This window comes from Anolis carolinensis, chromosome 4 (assembly GCF_035594765.1).
Source record: "Anolis carolinensis isolate JA03-04 chromosome 4, rAnoCar3.1.pri, whole genome shotgun sequence".
Lineage (NCBI taxonomy): Eukaryota > Metazoa > Chordata > Lepidosauria > Squamata > Dactyloidae > Anolis > Anolis carolinensis.
Window position 1 is genome coordinate 121,112,528 of NC_085844.1, and position 23,312 is coordinate 121,135,839.

Genomic DNA, 23,312 nt, shown 5'->3' on the forward strand with positions numbered 1-23,312 from the left:
TTGGTAAGATCCAGATCTTACCAGGTGTTTAATTGATTCAGAAGAAAGTAGAGAAACCCTGCTCTGTTTTACCAGAAGCGTTGTTTGGACACCTTCAGTAAAACCAAGAAAGGTCCTGGTTTTTGGGCCTGACTGGTTGGATTGTAAGTCAATGGTGCACAAGCTGCAGCCCTCCAGGCGTTTTGGACTTCAGCCCAGAATTCCTGACAGTTGGCCAAGTTCGCTAAGACTTCTAGGAGTTGGAGGCCCAAAAATCTGGAGGGCCACAGGTTGTGCACCACTGCACTAAGAGAAATTGAACCTTCTTCCAGTTTTGTATATCAGTCCAATAGTGACCTATAGCATAGATGAGAAAAAAAAAAACAAATGGCTAAAAAGAAAGAGACAAGCTGAGATGCTAATTTCAAACAAGCTCATTTGCTTACCACACTTATTAACAGAGAGCTAAATGGTTTTGTAAAACCACAGTCTCCATATTAAACTCTACCCAGGAATCTATTGCAATATTACAGTTTTTCCACATTTGCGGATTTCACATTTGCAGATTTGATTGTTTGCAGATTAAATTAATATGATCTCTCTAGGACTGCATCAGATGGGGTTAATTGCCTGTCGTATGATGGTCCTACTTGTGCCATGGAGCCCGCCAGCTCCCATCCCACAATGTCAAACTAGTAGGAACATTGTACACCACTGCAATGGCAACACAAGAGGCTTCCCATGTTGCAAATCCAACAATGAGGGGAAGCTGGGCAGTGAACCCTTATCCCCATGGGATAGGGTAAAAGGGAAGCTGGGTGATGCAGCATGTGGGGCGATGGGTTCACCATGCCAGTTCACCATGCATGGTGAATCCCATAGGTAATGTGATAAGGTCGTAGGTCTTCCAGCACAACGCTATGGTCAACTTTCGATAGACATTACATATAGAATCACATTGGAGGACCTAAAGATTCCTAGATAAACGTTCTCTCCAGGAAAAAGTAGTGTTCTTTTATTGTGATTTTTCCCAGTTTCACGAGGGTCTTGCACTCCTAACTCCAGCAAATGTAGAAGGCTCATTATGTTCTTTACCAGTCTCTCAAAATCAATAACACATGCCATAGTGTCTGTAAAAGTAGCATTTGTATATAATATTATGCATTTATTGTATAACTGAATCATGATGTTGTACTACTAAAAAAAGAAACAAAAACAAAGTAATTTGACTATTGTTTTCTTTTATTATTTCCCACAAGGTTTTTTTTAATAACTTTTATTATTCAGAATAGTTTCATTATCAAATCAACAAAATGGATAATGTAGCAAACAATATAGAGCAATAAATGCACCATAGAGTTTCAATTAGTGCATCATACAGTCTCCACACTTTAATTCTGTTAATTAAATGTATGGAGATAATGGAAGATAGGCTACATTCTCCTGAATTATCATTCACTCCATGGTTCTTGTGTCTCCTATTGGCAGTTCAAATGATTGCAGGCCACCAAGAAAAAAAAAACCCATATCTGTCATGGTCAGAGAGAAATGTATACAAACAGTTTGTTTTCTATGTAATGAAGAAAAACTGATTAGCCATTTTCCACCTTCAACTCACCCCAGCATTGCTTCACTTCTCAGTGCCAAATATGCGATAATTTATTGGCCTGAGATGTCAAATTCCAAGAGAAGGAAACTGAAATGTCATACCTTCACTCATAGCACCGTCTCATGGAACTATTTTTTCCGGATTCTTGGGAAGTTGAAATATTTCAGAAGAATATCAGGAACTGTTGTTTTAGCTTGTTTGGTGAGTAGATAATTGATTTCCAACTCTACATTTTTTCAGGAAATGATGTTAGCATTGCATTGTTCCTAGACAGGGGCAGCAGTGTTTTTAACAAGGCACATGTATGTATTTTTAAAAGAAACAAACACAACAAGAACACGCAGTCTTAAGTTCCTGACGCTGAATCAGACTTTCTGTAGATAAGACTTTGGCACAAATATTGTCCGTCTGACTGAAACTGTTCTTTAGATGGGCTGTAAGGAACTTTTTGTTTTTAGGGAAAGAAAAAATGAGGGGAGCATTTCGAAAGAAAAGCCTATTATAGATTTAGACTAAAAAAGTGATTTATATAATATAGTACAGTATCAACTTCAATTGGAATGTGCGTCTGGGACTAATTAGACTTTTTCTTTGAGGTTCTAAAAAACATTCTGGGTTATAAAAATGGCAGTCATATATACCGTTAATTATAACATTGTTTTATCTTAAAATGGGCAATACAAAGGAAACTCTGTTTAGGGGTCATTGTGGAGCAACTGTCCAATGGCATAACATACAAACCATTCATGCTAAACTAACAGCATGGAATCCATTACATTGGAGCAGTCTCCCATATCAGTCAGGCAACATGAAAAACCCCAAGCCACATAGAAGGAGCCCACAGCGTAGGTCTTTCCCATACAGTGTGATATAGCATGAAATGAGAAGAAGCATGCATCTATTTGACTTCTGAAATTTTCTTCCATATTTTATATCAATAAAATAAATTTAAAAATAACGTTGTTAAACCAGCATTTATATAAATTCCATTGATTCAATAGTACTAATGAATCAACAACAAATATACATAGTGAGGTTTTTGCATCAGTGGTTCCCAACCTTTTTTTGACCAGGACCACTTTGACAGGGACCATTCTTCAAAATTAGTACCAAAAGGGTTACGAATCAGTTTTTGGTCAACTTTAGATTTGGTTTGGTTATTTGGGGTGCTGATTTAGAAAATTGCATTGGGTAGACCACTTCAGCTCTAGTTTCTGATACAGAACATATGCCATTCAGTAGTCGCCATCTGCTCACCGACAGAAACCCATATTTAATAATCAAGAGCTGATGTGGTCTATCAAGTGCAATTTTCTTTATCAGAACCCCAAATAACCCCAGGACAGGCCTAAATACGAAGACACCAAGGCGCCCCTGCTTTCAGATGCCACATGGAATGGCTCCGCTCAGGGGGAAGGAGGAGAAGCAGCTGTCAGGAGGCTTAATGTTACACCTTTTGTGGGTAGTCAGCCTCTCCCCTCCTGACATCCCTGTTATTTTGACACTATAAGAGGGTTTCATAATGCCAGCCGTTCTCTTTGCAGTGGTGTAGTAATGGTGAAACCATATTTTAGTTCTCCGGGACCACTGGTGGTCCATGGACCACAGGTTGGGAACCACTGTTTTGCATGAAAAACAATATGAAGTTAGACCAACACTAGTCTCTCAATGTTCATGTAAATTAATCTTAGCCACATTGCCACACTGTTTCCCACTCCCATACGTTTTTATCCACAAATAATTTCCATTAATTCCAGTGGGATCTACTCCCAAAGAAATGTACACAGAATTACAACCCCCTAAACACAAAGTATTGGAGCCCCAGTGGCGAAGTGTTGTTAAAGCACTGAGCTGCTGAACTTGCAGACCAAAAGGTCACAGGTTCAAATCCTGGGAGCGGAGTGAGCACCTGCTGTTAGCTCCAGCTTCTGCCAACCTAGCAGTTCGAAAACATGCCAATGTGAGTAGATCAATAGGTGCCACTCCGGCGGGGAGGTAATGGCACTCCATGCAGTCATGCTGGCCACATGACCTTGGAGGTGTCTACGGACAATGCTGGCTCTTCGGCTTAGAAATGGAGATGATCATCAACCCCCAGAGTCAGACATGACTGGACTTAACGTCAGGGGAAACCTTTACCTTTACCTTAAACACAAAGTAAAGCAACCCCCCCCCCCCCACACACACACCAAAAAAAACAAAACAAGTTACCACCGTTACTAATTTAACAAATCAAAATTCAAACCATTATTTTTGCAGGCTGTCTTCTTGGGAAACATTAGTTTAAAGGTGGTAAGGACTGAGAGAGAGAGACGTTTCACAATATGAAGATGGGGTAAGAGAACAGAGTGTTTATTCAGCACATTCAATAATGAACACATTTCCCTCTTGAGGTCACAGAATGACAGCTCATTTATTAAGCAGAAACTGGATACCCATTTCTAGGAAATTTCACTTTTTTATGAAACCCCCTCTAGATGTTGTGGTAAGTGCACATGATATTAATAGTATTATTGCCCCTATTTAGAAGCCAGGTTGAAAGCAAGTCTTTTCTTGCTAGTAATACAGGGTTAAATTAATAAGGAGCAATGTCTTCCAACTCCACAGATGCAAACTATTCTGCTGGCTTATTGTTTACAAAAAACTCCAAAAGCAGCCTCTGAGCAGGACTTTCTGTTTGAGTTAAACTATTTCACAAGACATATGGTAAAGTCACATTTTAGGGTAATTGATCAATTTCTGGTTTTCATGGCCTTGCCATATGAAATAATGTAATAGGAGGAAAAGACTGGTAATTCTGCTCTACAGTTAAGGCAAGTATGCCTAGGATGGTAGAGGCACGCTGGAAGAATGACTTGAGAAAATGCATTTCCGGCAGAGCTGGCAGAGTGAGACAACCACTTTTGGCAACAGAAGCCGAGAAGCAAGTGATGCCAGGTCCCCACTTGTGCCCCTTGAACCTCCTGGCCATCTCATTTAGTAGGAAATGCTGTGCATGCTACAATCCTACAATCCATAAACTAGTTTTCTATCCTTGGGTGTGGTAGAAGACCATATCCAATTGCCTATGCTCAGTGACTGCCATCAACTTCTATGGCAGTCATTGAGTATTGAGGGGTCCATCTTGTCCGGTGCCTTCCTTAAGTCAGAAATGGGTAACTGTGAATGGTCAAGGAGACATATTTGCTCTCTAGGAGACCTTGGAGGGCAGCACCTGCTCACTGGGAAATATATATATTTTTAAATTCCCCTGCTAACTCTCTGTCTTTGCTTTGTTTTTAAAGGCTTTCTTGGGCCCTAAATTGGCCTGTGCCGTCACACCCTGGCGCCCTTTGGTTGAAATTAAGATGTGCTCCTTTCTTTGCCGGGCGGACTGTGGGGGCCTTACCTTGAAGCTAAGGAGTCCCAGCAACTAAGGCCACTCCAAATTGAACATCAAACAAGATTTTTATTTTCTCAAAGTTCTTGACAGGCTTGGCACAGGTTGTTGAGGTTACAAATACAAATAGTCAATTTATGAATCATGCAGATGTTTCCCCTTAGCTGCTGGGTTAACTTCTTCCAAAGGCGGAGAGATCCTGGGATGCTCTTTACCCTAACCCTGAGTTGCTATATCAGAAAGAGCAGGTCTTTCCCTATCTAAACTCAAAGCTAGCTTGGAGGCGAAGTGGTTAGAGCTTCTTCCAATGGCAGAGAAATCCTGGGATATTCTCTGCCCTAGTGCTGAGTTGCTATTTTAGAAAGAGCAGGTCTTTCCCTATCTAAACTCAGAACAAGTTTTAAAGGTAAGAGGTTAGTACTTACGATGGCTTGTCTGAGCTGGCCTGTTTGACAACACAAGCACATCTGAATTCCTTTCTCTATTTTGTAGAAGGCAAAAAAGGGGCTTTTCAAAATGGAGATTTTATCCCCAGAAAAAAGAGGCAGCCCTCAAGATCAAAAAGATACTTTTGCAAGCCGACAACAGCAAAGGCTTTGCAGGCTGGCTACAAACCTCTGTTGATGGTTAACTATCAGGGTGTTGCTGAGTCTGTAGCAACCCTGAAAGAAACGCAAAAAGGGTGCTATTTACTACAACTATGGAACAATGCAAGTCAAACTCCTGGGAGACGGAACATGGCCCATTGGTTCAATAAAATTTAATGGAAATACATCCCTAGTGGAGAATTTTCAGCATTTGGTGGCACTTTCTTTTAGGAAAAAAATGAAAATAGAAGTTTTTTTTTTAAAAAAAAACCCTGGGTGGTGAAGGTGGTCTCTGAACATAGTATCTCAAGAAGTTTGACTTGGCCACAGTGGTCCACGCCTTGGTTGCGTCTAGATTGGATTACTGCAACACACTTTATGTGGGGCTGCCTTTGAAGACGAACCGGAAACTGCAACTGGTGCAAAGGTCGGCAGCCAGGCTGTTAACTGGAGCTACTTACAGGGAGCAGACAACGGCTCTATTGAATCAGCTCCACTGGCTGCCAATAAGTTTCCATTCCCAATTCAAAGTGCAGGTTATTACCTATAAGGCCTTAAACAGTTCAGGTCCTGCTTATCTTTGTGACCGTATCTCTCTCTATGAACCCGTGCGAGCTCTAAGATCTGCTGGGAAGGCCCTTCTCTCTCTCCCGCCTCTGTCACAAACACGGTAGGTGGGGACAAGAGAGAGGGCCTTCTTGGTGGTGACTCCCCAGCTCAGATTAGATTAGCCCCCACTCTGTCCACTTTCTGTAAAGACTTGAAAACTTGGGTGTTCCAATGTGCCTTTGAATAACGGTTTAACTCCCGATCAGTCTCCCCAGCACTAATTTATTGCTTTGGTTCTTCCAGCACTTTACTTCCAGCCACAGCCCTGTAGTTCTGCGTTTTTGCACAAGCTTTTCTCTGCCCTCGCCAATCTAAACATGCCCACTTTTTCTGGTTACTAGTTGTTATGGATTGATGTACTTTAAGTTGTAGTTATTATTTTATTATGACACAGCAAACAAGATAGATATGCTGGATTTCGTTTCACAAAATCACAAGTCGAACACTTCCCAAGTGTCTAGGACTGTGTGATGTATTTTCAGATGATGCGCGCAGATCCCAGCAGGGTGGCCTTTTGCAGTTGGCAGATTGTAATTCTGTCAATGTCTATTGTTTCCAAATGCCGGCTGAGATATTTTGATACGGCACCCAATGTGTCCATCACCACCAGGACCACCTGCACTGGTTTCTGCCAGAGTCTTTGAAGTTCAATCTTGAGGTCTTGATAGCGGCTGAGTTTTTCCTGTTGTTTTTCATCAATGCCACCTGGGATGGCAACATCAATGATCCAAACCTTTTTCTTTTCCACAACTGTGAGGTCTGGTGTGTTGTGTTCCAGAACTTTGTCAGTCTGGGTTCGGAAGTCCCACAGTATCTTTGTGTGCTCATTTTCCAATACCTTTGCAGGTTTGTGATCCCACCAGTTCTTTACTGCTGGGAGATGGTACTAGAGGCATAAGTTCCAATTAATCATTTGGGCCACATACTTGTGCCTCTGTTTGTAGTCTGTCTGTGTGATTTTCTTATAGCAGCTGAGTATATGATCAATGGTTTCATCAGCTTCCTTGCAGAGTCTGCAGTTTGGGTCATCAGCTGATTTTTCGATCTTGGCCTTAATTGCATTTGTTCTGATGGCTTGCTCCTGGGCTGCAAGGATCAGGCCTTCTGTCTCCTTCTTCAGTGTCCCATTCGTGAGCCATAGCCAGGTATTATTATTATTATTATTATTATTATTATTATTATTATTATTATTATTATTATTATTATTATTATAGAAATGCCCTCCACATCCCATAGAGTGCATTTGAGGTTATTCTGGAGTAAAAATATAAATGACTTCAGGGGATTACAAAAATGGCCCTGGAGTGCTTCATGAAGCCCATGATTTGCAGTTTGCTCATCTTAGGTAGATAAATAACTTTAGGTAAACCTTGAAGGCACCTATAGGCTCTGCTGTGTCACAGATGTCAAGCGCAATGTCCTCAGGCCATGCCTGACCAACCACATCATTTTATGTGGCCTGTGAGGTTTTCAATGGCAGGGCAACATAGTTAGATTTATATAGGCTTACAATTACAAATGTTCTTTTAAAGGCAGCCATAAGTCTGATGTGGCCCTTTGTGAAAATGAGTTTGACACCCCTCCTCTAGGTTGTATCACTCCACTTTGTAGGTAAATGATTAGATTTCTGAACCCTTTCTTACACACAGGAAAATAACAGAAGAGAAGCACATAAAACTCTCTCCCTGATGTCCTTGTTTATCAAATGCAGGGAACAATTAACTTGTGGTACTTGTCAAAAATACTAAACACATCCAGAGGTGCCATGGCAAATTTTAAGCTGAAAGTCATGACAGCTACACACCAAAGAAGAATCCAACAAGCAAGCATGTTGATCCTTATTAACAAAGCATTTCGCACAATTATCATGTCCACTATGAGCTAGCTAGTCTTTTGTAAAGCTAATGCATTTGAGTTGCCCAGTAAACACTAAGCCACCTGAAATCAACTTGTATTACAAAGAGGTAGCTCAACACAATATATGGTTGCTGGGAAAATCCAGCCAGCTACATTGAGGAATTCAACTAAAATCAAAGGAAATCCAAGAAATGCGGGAGAGATGTCATTTCTTCTGCTAATGGAGAAGTCCCAGTGTTTTGACCTGCAAGAACTGACTCTATGTACAGTGGTGCAATTGGAGAGATGCTGCTCACAGGTCTTAACACCTCCTTGTATCACATCATTCTGTAGCAGTAACCCTTGTCACTTGTCGCAAACTTTCCATCTATTTAAAGAGACCTATTTCTGTTTTAGCGTTCAGAATCAACAGACTGAACTTTTAATATTTTCCTTCCCTAGTGGCTATTCCTCAGCGCCTAGAAATCTTGCCTGTACCTGTTCTCATTTCATTTAACTACTAGGCAAATTTGGCCCTCCCTAGATTGTTTTTATCCAAAACAGATGAAGCAAAGATAACTTTTTAAAAATGAAATCAGTGGTACTTACTTCTAATTAAAAATTGAGGGGTGCAATATTAAGAATGGGTGGGCAGGCATGCCCATAAAAACCCAATACATTGACACACTGCCTTAAATGTGCACACTGACACCTGCTGGTTTGTAAGAAATGACACAACTTGTATTGCTTATGCTTTTTTTACTAGCTAGCTGACTGATCATGATTTACTGCTTATCTCATTATTTCCCTGCCTTTGGAGGACAAAATGTCAAGCAAACAATAACTGGACAAGTAGTCAAAGACTCAGGCATATTAGTCTGTTTTTAGCATTAAAAGATATAAAGAAATCCTGTAGCACCACTGAGACCGAGTGGGGGAAAAATTAGCACAGGATGCCATGAACTGCAGTATCTGATTAAGTAGACTGTAGTCTATAAAACTTCATACCAAAAATGTCTTTTTTTTCTGTTAGTCTTAAGGGATGTTATCCTACAGGCGGGAGGGAAGCGGAGGACTGGGGACTTGTCATATCCCGGTAAGGTCTGTTTTCAGGGATGGCCAGCCATCCCACATCCTTTCCCCATCTTCCCTCTCTCCCCCTTTTTCTTCAATCAGGAGTCAGGTAACACCTAACTCCTGAAAATTGGGTCTTTTCTCTGTTTTTGCATGCTGGCTGTGCATGGTACTCAATTTTGCCAGCATGTTAAAACGGAGAGAAAACGGGGGGAAACTTACATGGGTTTAAGTCTTTAAGTTGCTAAGCAATTCCCTTATATATATTTGATAACGGAGCAAGAAAGAGTTCATGTTTCTTTCATGTAACCAGTGAAAGTCCTTAAAAAATTAAAATGAGCTTATTATTTTCCCCAATTAAAAACATCTACTCCTCTGATATGTCTTATTGTGAACCAAGATTGCAAATGCTAACAGGATTGCTACCAGAATGGAAACAAGACGGAGGTGCCTCTGTGTTGGAACAAAGTTTCTTGGGGATTAAATACATTGAGTACTATAGCAGTTGGGAATACAGGTTCTTGGAACAAGGCATGGCTGGATGAAAGCACTGACAAGAAACACTTTGCTGTCTCCGATCCCACTTATCAGATAAAATGCTGAATTATTACTGTCTGAAAACTAATAAATTGCCCTATGTTTCTGACTGGTACAAAAAAGCTACTTCTAGAGAAATAGAGAAATAAAACCCCCACTGCTAGAAATACCGGATTTACTCGAATCTAATGCTTACCTTTTTTGGCTAAATGGCATTGCCAAAATTAGGGAGCACATTAGATTCTTGTCATACAGTAATCTTAGTGCCGAGCCAAAGCCAAAGCTTCAGGAGGTTCACCTGGGCCTCTTATTTGAGGGATATGCCATCTCTAATTCAATGGTCAAAGTTCATAATGCTATGCGATCCTGGGATTTGTAGTTTGGTGAGGCACCAGCATTCTTTGGCAGAGAAGTCTTGCTCTTTTATTTCTAATTTATTATTGGCCTTGTATCTTTGTCCACCAGCCCTGTTCTGAAATTCTATTCCACAATTCCTTTTGCCCCGAATTTCACTACCCATTACTGCTCAGACTATTGGTTGTTGATGATGCTATTTTTATTTTACTGTCTTGTTGTAATGTTGTTGATTATACTCAGTTATGTTTTAATCTATGTTTGGTTTTAATTTTTGTTGGATCGGGCTTGTCCCCATGTAAGCTGCCCCAAGTCCCTTCGGGGAGATGGAGGCGGGATATAAAAATAAAGTAGTAGTAGTAGTAGTAGTAGTAGTTGTTGTTGTTGTTAGAATTAAGGCATTGTCAAACTACAGCCTGCAGAATTCCATAGCACTGAACCATGGCAATTAAAGTGGATTCATTCTACAGCAGAGATGCCCCCCAAAGTTTTTCTATCGCTGGAAGCTTTGGTGTTCTAATACAATTGTTTATAATGAAGGAATTCTAAGCAGCCAGAAACAGTAATGCACATCTCTTTTTCCAAATTACAAATAGCACGCTTTTTGCTGCTGCATATTACATTTGGCAGCATTTCTTTTGGTTTCAGGGTTTTGAAAATTGAGGTGCGCATTAGATTCAATGGCGCATTACACTCAAGAAAATACAATACAGTAGAGTCTCGCTTATCCAAGCTCAGCTTATCCAAGGTTCTGTATTATCCAACACAGTTTGCCTTTTAGTAGTGAATGTTTTTGTAGTCAATTTTTCAATAAATTGCGAAATTTTGGTGCTAAATTCATAAATACAGTAATTATTACATAACGTTATTGTGTACTGAACTGCTTTTTCTATCCATTTATTGTAAAGCACAATGTTTCGGTGTTTAATTTGTAAAATCATAACATAATTTGATGTTTAATAGGCTTTTCCTTAATCCCTCCTTATTATCCAACATTTTCGCTTATCCAATGTTCTGCCGGCCCATTTATGTTGGATAAGCGAGACTCTTCTGTATATCTCAAACCTATTCAAAACTCTACGGCATAGTAGAAACTCAGTTCAACTTTGTCCCTGAGTTTAAAATACATTATAAAAAAATACTTAATCCCTCAAAAAGTACACTGAGGATCTATTCTGTTTCGGTTTAGAGATAAGCAACACAAGGCTTTTGGACTGTATCTCCTTGCAGTTTTTAGCATTGCCTGTCTGAACTGATTAAATTATTTTTTTAAAATCAAGCAATGCATGTTCCAGGTAAACATTCCTGGAAGTTATTGGAAATTATTTAGTTCAAAAACTCAGGTAGGACTATGCTATGGAATCATGGGAATTGTAGTTTTACAAAGTCATTAGCCTTCTCTGTCAAATAGTGCTTGTGCCTCACCAAACTACAAGATTCCATAGCATTCTGCTATGGGAGTTAAAGTGAGGTCAAACTATATTAATTCTACAGTGTGTAGATGCACCCTAAGTTCAACACCACTAATTACCATGGAACCATTCTATGGACTTCTGAGATTTGTAGTTCTCTAACAAAGGGGGTAAATTCACAATACTACAAATTCCAGATTATGTAAGTATTAAGTCATGGCACTTAATGTGGAGTCAAGCTGCTATTATGTTACAGTGTGGATACAGCCCATATCTCTTAAAGCTTATTTATTGGATTTATATTCCATCCCCCCAGAATGGGATTCAAAGATCATCAGCTATTGGCAGTTAATTCATTTTGTCCTGCTTTGTTCTTGTTCCTTTGGGAAATTCCTTTTAACACGATTCCTGTTTACAAAAATTTATTTATTTCATGTCAAAAGCATTGCATAACAAATACATTTTAAAATGATGAAAAAAAAGGAAATCACAAGCAACTAAATAGTTTTAGACCAAAAACGGGCAACAGCAACCGCACTGTCCGTAGCTTTAAACAACTCCTCCTCCGTGCATGAGGCAGGACATTGTGGGCAAGCATACATATTAGGAGTTGTTTGTTCTGCTCCACAGTCACACAAGGTGGAGGATTCCTCCAGGTAGTGCCACCTTGCCAAGTTGTCTTTAGATCTGCCCACTCCGCTTCTGAGTCTATTCAGGGACTTCCAAGTTGCCCACTCTTGGTTTGCTCCACGAGGGAGACCCTCATGGGGGGGCCATCCAGTTAGAATTGCCAGGTTTAGCTGCCCAGAGGGACACCCTTGCTGTTGCTGGAGGAACATCAAGAGGAGTGGTGGTTCTCATGAAGCCCCCCCCTTTTTTTGTAAACATTCATCCCACCCAAAAGCATTGGATGAATGTTTACAAAAATACTACCATATAAAAACAGTGAGCCGGAAGGATTTCTTATTTGAATATAAATACTGTAACATGCAATGAGATTCTGCAGCAGACTTTCTGGCACAGCTGGCTGGAGCAGCTGTGATGTCACAGAGAATTAACAATAAATCTTAAGTAATGAGGGATACAAAAGATCTTAGAGTTATGATGTAAACTAATAGATATTATTGAGGTTTTTAAAAAGTATAGAAGTGAAGGAAAAGAAGGACATAGAGACAGTGTAAAGATTTATTTTGTCATATTGATATCTTACATTTTATAAACCGCTCCGAGCCAAACTGGGAGTAGCGGTATACAAGTCTAATAACTAAAATAAATATAACAAATTCCAGAGAAAACTAGGTTCGAAACTTTTATTATATTATTTCCACTTTTCTTACAGTGAAAAAAATCACCTGGAAATTAATATGCTGCTGGTGAACAGGATGCTTTTAATCACGTGTTTTTAGGACAATCTTGTTGCTCGCACCAACCAAAACATCTTTTGCTCTCAATGCTTCAAGCACCCTATTCTGTCACAACGTTATCTATACATTTGAATTCCCTTTTCTATTTGTTTGAAATGTGACAGGTCTGATCTTTTGCAGAAGTAACTGAATGTATGAAAAATTCCATGTCAATCAGATGGACAATGTAAATTATAAATAGGTGAAAGAAATGTGCAAAACATAAGTGAGCAATTATTTTTAAAGGCAAATTGCAACTTTAAAAAAAAGTGATTTTAACAAGGCTTTAAAATAACCAGAATGGATGGAAAAGCAAGAATTTGAGATTAGAAAAGAAAAATAGGTTTGAAAATGAAGACCAGGGCATACAGAGACTGGATGCACAGATGAACAAAGTAATGTTTTAATGTTTCTTCATTAGCCCTATCTAGCTAATGGGCAATGATCAATGACAATGTAAGTTGTAAACCAAGACCTTTCTGTGGGATATTTTCCTCACTCCTCCAAATTGTTTTGAAGTTTTTTTTTTAAAGCCACGTATGTTTTTTAATTTACTACTCTACTAAGTATTCATATATTGGCAGGTTTCTATAGACATCTGAAAGACTGTTTTGCATTGAATGGGGATTTCATTAGATGTTATTTTTTCCCTTTTACTCATGTGTGAGAAGTTTTAAAGTCATCTATTCCCCCCCCCCCCCCCAAAAAAAAATTCACAAGAGAATTAACAACATTCCAGCATGCCTCGGTGTTGGCAAGTACTCTTTTCAGTCCAGGTACCTGATGATGATTGATGAAGCTGTCAGCTTGTACAGTAGCGCATGGAGCAGCTTGGCAGAGGTTCAGTGTTATTGAAAGAAATCACAAATACTTATTCCATCTCCTCTGCTCACTTTAATCACATTATCAACAGGCTGCCAGGATGGAGCCTTGACATTAAGCCATAGCCATACAATTCATACAGGCAACCATTGTTGGCCTACTGCAGGCGCAATGCTGATGTATCATTTTGTCTTACATGCGCTGATTTTACATACTGCCTAGCTATTAAAATAAGACTTGATTTTCCTGTCCTTTAGCTAGCCTATCTAAGCTTTCATTTTGCCATTAATGCATTTCTAAAGAAAGTTAAGTTACAAAAGGATAATCAAAACACTTCTTTTTATTATGTTAATATTTAATCTTCTGATATGTGAAGCTATACTTTTCAACTGAAAACTATTTAATCTGCCACAGTAACAGAAAATAGGCAATTTAACATTAAGTACTGTCATCGAAAGAAATTGTATGTGAATGTTTAGACAAAGTGCCCGACAAAATTTATGTAACAGAGATCGAACAAGACTGTTATTTCGTGTACAGTGAACCTCCAGCAGGACAAACATCTATCAGGCAAAAAAAAATATATTTGAGAAATAGGTAGACAATCATTCATTTTCATGATCCTATTTTGTCAAAACAAACTATCTGGAATGATCACTTCTGACTCGGGATACTACAGCTGACGACTTTGCTAGCATCCATAATTTGATCGAAAACTTCTGAGCATTATTTTTTCACAGCTTTGTGGGACTACACAGCTACAGTACTGCTGTAAACCAACAAGCCCATCACCAAACATTTCTGCTCTTTGGAAAAAAGTAGTATGAAAGTTATTTGAATGATCTGCATGAAAAAGATGAGAGTACAAAGCAAGACATAGATACTAGTCTAGTTTTCTAAAGGATAATAGTATTTGTGTTCCAAAATACTCTTTTCTTTTTTTAAAAAAAAATTACATCGAACATGACTATTCAGTGTAAGAGATACAGTATAGTAGCCACCCAGGTGTTTTGTTTTTGCTATTCCTGATATAGTGTATGAATTCCAGCCGCTCAGGAATTGGTAAAGATTAGAATATTATGAGAATAAGACAAGAATACTGTAAATGAACAACATTCTAATTGTGAATGAGGTTTTTTAAAGAGTATGTTTGGCCAAGTCTTTTTCCATTGCAGCATATTGTTCTTTAAGGCGCTCCATGGCTTTTGTGTGTTCTTCATCCACAACTGCTTTTATGTTCTGCTGTTCCTTCATGAATTCCTCCCACAGTTCTCTACGTTGAGTTTCATCCGCCATGAGCTTTTCAATTTGAAGCTGAGAAGAAAAAGGAAGTAATACATGAATTTTCTGGAAAGTGATAGGTAGTTTATAAAGCAGAATGTTTGATCCAGTTAACAGGATGTGGAAGAAAATCAACAGGGGATCTCAGACTTAATCTTAATAGTGTCGGATGGGTGAAAAACAAAAGCAAAAATACAAAAACTGTTCTGCCAATGTTGGAGATTTATTTTCATTTTATCCCAATTGCTAATCAAAACAGGTTTTGTAAGGAGAAAACAAACAAAAAAAATGTGCTAATCTGAGAGGCAACCTGTAAGAAATTTTTACAGTGAATTTTACAGTATGAGTCCGATGAACCTTATCTGTGACAACCTTCTTTCTGGTTTTCTCATACTTTGAAAACTATTGCAGACCAAAATTCAATAGCAATCAAGGATTCTGTTGATATTTCTTCATTGTGTAAAAACGTCAAATAATTTTTGGCTAGGAAACCCAGATTTTAGTCTGCTCTTACAAAATTTCTTATTATTTTAAAGTACCTTTTTATATGTGTTTAAGTGTTGTTGTTACTGAGAGTAATATCTTACTGTCTTTGAGTATAAATTATTTGTACACTTATACAGAATAGGACACAGCACATGGAAAATTAAAGTAAACCAATCAACCACCATTTTCAAAAAACAAAACAAAAAATTGGGTTGCTGTCAAGTTTTCTGGTCATGTTCCAGAAGCATTTTCTCCTGATGTTTCGCCCACATCTATGGCAGGCATCCTCAGAAGTTGTGAGGTCTGTTGGAAACTAGGTAAGTGGGCTTTATATATCTGTGGGAAGTCCAGGTTAGGAGAAAGAACTCTTGTCTGTTGGAGGCAAGTGTGAATGTTGCATATGGCCAGCTTGATTAGCATTTAATGGCTTTGCAACTTCAAAGCCTGGCTGCTTCTTGCCTGAGGGAATCCTTTGTCCTGATTTTAGAGTTTTTTTTTTAAAATACTGATAGCCAGATTTTGTTCATTTTCATGGTTTCCTCCTTTCTGTTGAAATTGTCCCTTGGCCAAGTAGCTAAAAATGTTTGGGGTTATTTTAGTAATTTGCTCACTGTTAAGAAATAGTTATGTTGAGGGCCTGAATTGGCGAAGTGTGATAACAGAATCATATTACCTCTTCTTAAATAAGCAGGACCCCAAGATGTCTTAACTGGGATATCTGCATCTTTGTAGATATCCCAGTTACTTCACACTTCATATTTCCCACAGCTCAGATTCTACCCAAACTGACTGCTATTCCAATCAAGTTCTGAAAAATTTGTTTTCTAAACTAGGGGAAGCTATTGGTGTATAAGTGGTAACTTTCATTGTGGTTACATTCAAACTAGAAGTTGCCACCAGAGTATAAAGCTGGTTTATAGGTTATTGTAAAGATAAACATAGTTAACATTAATATTGATGCAGATTTCAAATTGCAACATGCTTAGCTTCAAAAAGAATATGAAATTGATGTGTTAACACTGAGACAAAGAAAATATGTAAGCCTTCAGTTAATTCCCAATCTTTTTGCCCAATTTAGAGGATAAGAAAATGTTATATCCACAACATGTCAAGTAGTATTTTGCTATCATTCATCACACAGATACAGACATAAAATACATTCAGTATAGTACTAACTTATGTACATTCTGACTCAGTTGGAGCCAGACAAGCTAAACAGGTCTCCTATTTGTTATAGTGAGGTTCAACATTAATATGGAGACTTAACGTCTTGAACAGTTTTTCCTAATCCTGAGGTTTTAGAATATCTGTATTACAAACAAGCCATGTGCAGCCATGTGAGAGATTCCAGTGAGTCACATGTTCTTATAATATGGCCTTTCATGAAATAACATCCACAAGTATGAAACACTTCCATTTCAGTAAGGATATTCATAACGTGTTCACTGTTTTCGAGTGTCCGGGAAAGATTTACATTTCCATTCTGTTGGGTATTTTTTGTTCCACCCAAAATAAGGATTTGTGTTTCTTTAGCCATCCCGTTCCGTTTTCCCCAGCTGTGAAGGAAATTCTAAGGAAAACTTTCCATATAGAGAGAAAGCGTAAATGGGTCTAATAACGACATTATTTTTATAGCATTTCAGAATGCACTTGCTAATGGTGGCTTTATCTTTCTACATTAGCTCCAGCCTTTATAAAAGGAGATGTACATTCTCTTTGCCAAAAGCTCTTTAGCAATACAAAAATGCTGTGAAACTCAAGGCTCTTCCACATTAGAACAGTGGTATAGATCTGAAGGGAACCAAATGCTCATTTTATCTGTGAAGTCTTCATCATACTCAATTGTAGGATGGCAGCTATTCCCAAACAGATGTGTGTAAAGCCAAAAAAGTGGGAGAAAAGTCAACGTATGGTTCGGATTAATAAATTATCTCTGGATAAAAGGTTTTGCATTAATTCCAAGGCAACCAGGTACTGCATTTTCTTGAGTACAGCATGAAGCATCTTGCAATGGTTCATAATTATTTCCTCTATTATATCATATGCCTAGCACTCTATTCTAATTTACAAAAGAGTTAAAGAATGACAAAATCCCATTTACTATAGCATAATACCGTAACATTAAGGAAAGTGGAATCGAACCTTGGCAAAAAACCTGAAGTCCATTATTTGCTATATAACAAAAATACAAAATATTACAAGAACACTTTTAAGATTAAACTTAAGACCATATTTTAAAAAGTTATCATATTAATCTTTACCTGTCTTTCTTCCTGCTCTCTCTGCTGCAGTCGGTTGATCATTTCATTTGCTAACTGTACTGAAACAGAAGTCACATTATTTCAATGAACATTCTTGTTACAACATACCTATTTCTAACAAGATTAGGCTGAACTTTGACAGTATGTGTGTAAATGCCTTCAAGTTTTCTGTCAGTTTATGGTGATCCCATGAATTCCTTAGGGGTTTCTTAGAAAAGAAAAACTCACAAGGAGGTTTTGCCAGTTCCTTTCCTGAAATTGGCAGTCACCCAAGGACTAACCAGGGGTTCATCTACACTGTAGAATTAATGCAATTTGGTCCCACTTCTCTGCTCAATGTTATGGAATCCCGGGAGTTGTAGTTTTGAATCCCACCCATGGGCAAAAGTGGGATAGAAATGAATAAATAATAATAAAAATAATAATTTTAAAAGGTCTTTTGCCTTTTCTGCCAAAGGGTGCTGGGGTCTCACCAAACTACAGCTCCCAGGATTCCTTAGCATTGAACCTGAGTAGCTAAAGTGGGTTCAAGCTGTATTCATTCTACTTTAGGCTTACTCTAACCTCAGTAAAAAAACAAAAAAAACAATCGTAACCGTGCCATATCCTATTGATTTTAACTGTATGAATGTATGACTGAGTCCAATCCAACTCACTGAATAAAATAGTATTGATTTTAAATACTGGAATACTGCTGGCACTCTATATCCAAGGATTCAACCAACCACAACTTTAAAATATTCCAAAAAATGAAGAAATCTCAAAAAGCAAATCCTGATTTTGCCATTTTATATAAGAGATGCCATTTGATTGCAATATTCTATATAATGGGACTTGGTATCAGCAAGACTGCTGATCGAAAAGTTGGCAGTTCAAATCCCAGGAGTGGGGTGAGCTCCCATCGGGCAGCTCTAGCTTCCCATGCGAGGACATGAGAGAAGTCTCCCACAGGATGGTAAAATATCAAAACATTTGGGCGTCCTCTGGGCAATGTCCTTGCAGACTGCCAATTCTCTCACACCAGAAGTGACTTGCAGTTTCTCAAGTCGCTACTGACATGGAAAAAAAAATCAAGATAACAGGAATGAGTGTGTCATCTTTAGAAAAAAAAATTAACATTTTGCAGCAATCTAAATTCTGACCCAAGAAAAGGTGATTTTTTTTCCTTACAAACAGCTTGCACTGATTTCATATATAACACTGTTTTTACTTCTCAATGAGATAGCTGGTTCTGCACAGAACTCTGAGGAAGACTATGTTGCAGTAAAAATACAAGATCATGAAATATTCATACTGATTTCTTGCCTTGAAACAGGTTAGCCTAACAATGTCCCATATTTGGTTGATATTTACAGAAAGAACCCTTCTTGGATATGCATACGGTATTCCCATCTAAAGCCAACCTTGCTCCTTCCCAGCCACAGAGTCCTAACTGTTATCATCTGAATTCAAGGAGCATTTGACATGACCAACCATTACTAGCTTCAGTCAAAATGCACAGGTAAATATAATGCCCATAAAGAGGAGAAATAAAAAAACTGTATGCTTTTCATGGGACATCCCGACTCCTCAAAACGGATTGTATTTTAAATGGACACAGGCCTAAAACATCCTTGCATAGACCTCAATCAAAAGGGACATTTGACTAGTTTTTAAGATGAATTTCAGAAGTTGGGCGGGGAGATGAAACATAACAACATTGTGCTTGTGTGTCTGATGCAGAATCTTGGTCAACTTTTCCAAATTTTCTATCTACTTTCTATTCGAACTTGTTATTTATGACTTGTTAGCAAAAAAAGGGAGAGCAGAAGGAAAATAGTTAACCAGAAAGCATCAAGTCAGTATTTGCTGATATACATTCCTGATCGTTGTTCCACTCCATGGGGTTAAATTAGCATTTCTTCTGATATTAGTACATGTGTGCAAGGGGAAAATAAATATGTTAAACACTGCTGTACATTCTGATGTAGGGTCTGTAATTAGTGCAAATAATGGAATAGTGCTAATTTTGAACAGTAATTTATAGCGGTTAGACTAAATCCATTGGTGAAATTGAATATGTGAAAATTCTTTCAAGTTAAAAGGCAAAAAAGAAAACAAGTAACTTCAAGCTTACATCTCCTGAGGGCTTCATTTAGATTTTCATGCATTACTTCTTCACACTTTGGCAGAGTTTGATCATTTGCCTCAAAAATAGTGCTCTTTAAGTTTTCGAGAACCCGTACTTCCCGGAGACCACGTTTTTCCTATTGGGAAAATATAAAAAGGGAAGGGGACATTCTCAACATTTATCAAGTTTGAACTATTTGCTGACATACATAAAAGAGTCAATTCAACCATCCCTTAAATTGTTCATGTGGGCTGCATTTTGTCCAGACTTGCCACACTTGGGAATAAATTTCAGTCATTCAGTGGGACTTACTTCTGAGTAAACATACACAAGGTGGCATTTTAATGCTTCAAAATATACTCAAGCACATAGCTGTAATTCTCTATTGTAGCTAATATTGTCTATCAGAAACACTTTATTTTATTAAAACAATGAATGAGCCCTATGTTGGGAGAAAGGCAGGATATAAATTAAGTAAATAAATACAGTAGAGTCTCACTTATCCAAGCCTCGCTTATCCAAGTTTCTGGATTATCCAAGCCATTTTTGTAGTCAATGTTTTCAATATATCGTGATATTTTGGTGCTAAATTCGTAAATACAGTAATTACAATATAACATTACTGCGTATTGAACTGCTTTTTCTGTCAAATTTATTGTAAAACATGATGTTTTAGTGCTTAATTTGTAAAATCATAACCCAATTTGATGTTTAATATGCTTTTCCTTAAACACTCCTTATTATTCAAGATATTCGCTTATCCAAGCTTCTGCCGGCCCATTTAGCTTGGATAAGTGAGATTCTACTGTACATAAGAAAAAGTGATACAAGAGATTGAGTACTATAGTTAGGTCATACATGTCCTTCTTCTGAACCTTGTTAAGGTTTTGCTGCCATCTTGTGGCAAATGTATTTAACAATATGATTAATTATGTATAACACCATGTAATATGATTTTTGTTCCTTGGTAATAAATGTCATTTCCTAATTGGTTCCATCATCAAAACATGGAAAATGTGTATTAAACTGCAAAAACTTTGTTTTTGTGGGACATCCTGCAGCATATTTTGTTATAATTTTTCAATGAATGCCTCATAGAGTCTCAATCAATTTAACATAGTTTGTGACAGCCACAAAAACAAAGTTTCTGGAGTATAACAACTACTTTCAAAAATGATGCCACACAATAAAAGAGGAAATAACACTTTCAAACCAGGAACTTATTCTTTTCAAAAATTTTTGTTACATAGTGTAATTATTCTTATTTAACGTTTTAAAATTACAGTTTGGGTTAGATTCATGATCATTATAATGATGTTACATTATTTCAGGCAGACAATAATATTTTAAGTTACACAGGTATATAAGTTCCAGTTACCTGAAAGCAAACATAAAATTCTCAAATTAGGATTCCTGTTTTTTTGGAAGATTTGGCATTTCAAGAAACAGGTTCAAAAGCAATGCAAATGCTCCAAAGCTAATTTTTTAAAAAAAGAAAAGAAAAGAAAATACTGTTGATTTTGATATAAACCTACTTCAAATTCTTTAATGAAATAGCGAATTTCTCCTTGAATAACTGGCCTGTGATCCAAAAGTCGTGAATATATTTCTCCAACATCTGTAAGAAAGGTAATGAAGCACATTAACGATGAAAAAAAAATGTGTTTAAAATTCTTCTACATGACTGATGAAATAAATCAGAGTGATCCTTATCTCTCCAATTTACCCTTCCCCCTCATCTCTTCCTTTGCTGTTGTTTCTTTTCTTCAATTTGCAAGCGAAGCAGGGATGAAATTGCATCCAGGATGTTGGCAGGGAACATCTCTAGAGTTTTTGTTTTATGGCAGAATCAAATTGGTAGGTAGAACATTCCTTTGGGGAATGCACTTTTTAAGAGAGCTTTTGGTTAATATGGTATCTAAACTGAGATTAAATGCCTGGTTAGTGTTTTATATTCGAATTTTTAATTTATGATGTGTTGGCCTGGGATTTGGGAGGGCCACATTCAAATGTCTAATTAGCTTAGTACATCACTGGTGGCTCTGGATAAATTAGATTTTCTATACTATAATCTGCATTGTGTTCCTTCAAATCACCTGTTAATGTATGGTGACTCTGTACATTTCAAAGGTTTTTCTTGCGCAATGTAGAGGGATAAAAGCAGTATCAGGTAAGAGCAGTTCGGCTGTGGAATCTGCTGTCTCGAAGTGTGGCAGTTTCCTTCTCTGGAGATTTTAAAGCAGAGGCTGGATGGCCATCTGCCAGGAGTACTTTGATTGTATGTTCCTGCAGGAGTTGGACTGGATGGCCCTTGGGGTCCCTTCTAACACAATTATTCTAGGTATGGGTTGTTCTGAGTTTTCCAGGCTATACAGCCATGTTCCAGAAGCATTTTCTCCTGACATTTCAACCACATATTTGGCAGGCATCCTCAGAGGTTGTGTTGGAAACTAGGTAAATGGGGTTTATATAACTGTGGAAGGTCCAAGGTGGGAGAAAGAACTCTTGTCTGCTTGAGGCAAGTGTGACTGTTACAATTTGCCACCTTGATTAGCATTAAATAGCCTTGCAGCTTCAAAGTCTGGCTGCTTCCTACCTGGGGGAATCCTTTGTTGGGAAGTGTTATCTGGCCCTGATTGTTTCATGTCTGTAAATTAATCCAACCAGAGAAGCCAGCCATAGCAGAGTATTTGATGAACCAACCTAGACACAGCATATTATTTGAGAACACAGAAATGCTGGACCACTCTGACAACTACCATGTCAGATTACACAGAGATGCCATTGGAATCCACAAGCATGTGGACAATTTCAACAGAAAATGAACATCTGGCTACCAGTACAGTATTTGTTATGCAGTGTATTGAAGATTAACAGCATTATTAAGCAGAGGTTTTTGAAATGTACATAATAATTTGCTCATATCCTGGGAATGCCTACAATCCAATAAATGTCCATGTGAAACCCGCTAAGCAATGTGCAACTGCCACTTCATTCATGTCTTATGAAGGTGTCACGTTTGCATTCATTAAAGGGAACAGAAGGTCCCAACAGCGCATGCGCGCCTGCTGATCACCCACTAGTTCCGCGCATGCGCCACCTCAGTCAACCACAAGCAAAGCGGAAGGAGTGCTGGTGAATGCCTGCGCCTCTTGCCTTTTAAAATAGGCTGGGATGACGGCGACCCCAATGAATCCCGCTTCTTGCTGCCACCACCGGGAAACGGAGACTCGCCGGTTTTGTTTGGGCTCGGAGTCGCGCTCGCAGAGCCGCCGCTGCTCATCTCCGAGGCAGCCTTCGGACCCAATGCGCATGCGCAGAGTTAGGACGCTTTACAACTACCACGCATGCGCAAAGACGGTCTTTGCTTTTCGTGAAACCTGGAGGGAGACCCCGTTGTGATGTCACTCTTGCTGGGCAGTTCCAAACTAATACACACGCCTGTCTGTTTGACAGAAGGGGAAGGCTCTAGTAAACTACAGCTCCCAGGATTCCATAGCATTGAGCCATGACAGAGAAAGAAGCAAAGTACCTCTTGATTCCAGAGCACTGAGCATGGGAGTTGTAGTTTGG

At 38.4% G+C, this 23,312-nt stretch overlaps 1 protein-coding gene and 1 long non-coding RNA gene across 2 annotated transcripts in view; one reads left to right on the plus strand and one right to left on the minus strand.

Annotated features, from left to right (window-relative positions):
* The window catches only part of LOC134298234 (uncharacterized), a 32,083-nt gene extending 12,497 nt beyond the window's left edge, over window positions 1–19,586 (plus strand). Inside the window, exon 2 of the long non-coding RNA XR_010005194.1 lies at window positions 18,985–19,586. This is a non-coding gene — a long non-coding RNA (uncharacterized LOC134298234). The remainder of the gene's footprint in view (window positions 1–18,984) is intronic.
* Window positions 12,548–23,073, minus strand: bloc1s5 (biogenesis of lysosomal organelles complex 1 subunit 5). The gene is made up of 5 exons (XM_003223572.4): window positions 22,896–23,073; window positions 21,275–21,357; window positions 19,746–19,875; window positions 17,630–17,688; window positions 12,548–14,915 (listed from the first exon to the last, which is right to left on the minus strand). Exons 1-5 carry the CDS (start codon window positions 23,020–23,022, stop codon window positions 14,739–14,741), a joined length of 576 nt encoding a protein of 191 aa, XP_003223620.1. The 5' UTR covers window positions 23,023–23,073; the 3' UTR covers window positions 12,548–14,738.
* Between the last annotated feature and the right edge of the window lie 239 nt (window positions 23,074–23,312).

What these genes read in the sequence shown, in the direction of transcription:
- bloc1s5 (XM_003223572.4), bottom strand. Translation starts at nt 23,022, where the DNA reads ATGAGCAGCGGCGGCTCTGCGAGCGCGACTCCGAGCCCAAACAAAACC. An exon ending in ATTTCATTAAAGAATTTGAA is followed by an intron (nt 19,876 to 21,274) that starts GTAGGTTTATAT and finishes TTTTCCCAATAG; the next exon opens with GAAAAACGTGGTCTCCGGGA. An exon ending in GAGAGCAGGAAGAAAGACAG is followed by an intron (nt 14,916 to 17,629) that starts GTAAAGATTAAT and finishes TTTTCTTCTCAG; the next exon opens with CTTCAAATTGAAAAGCTCAT.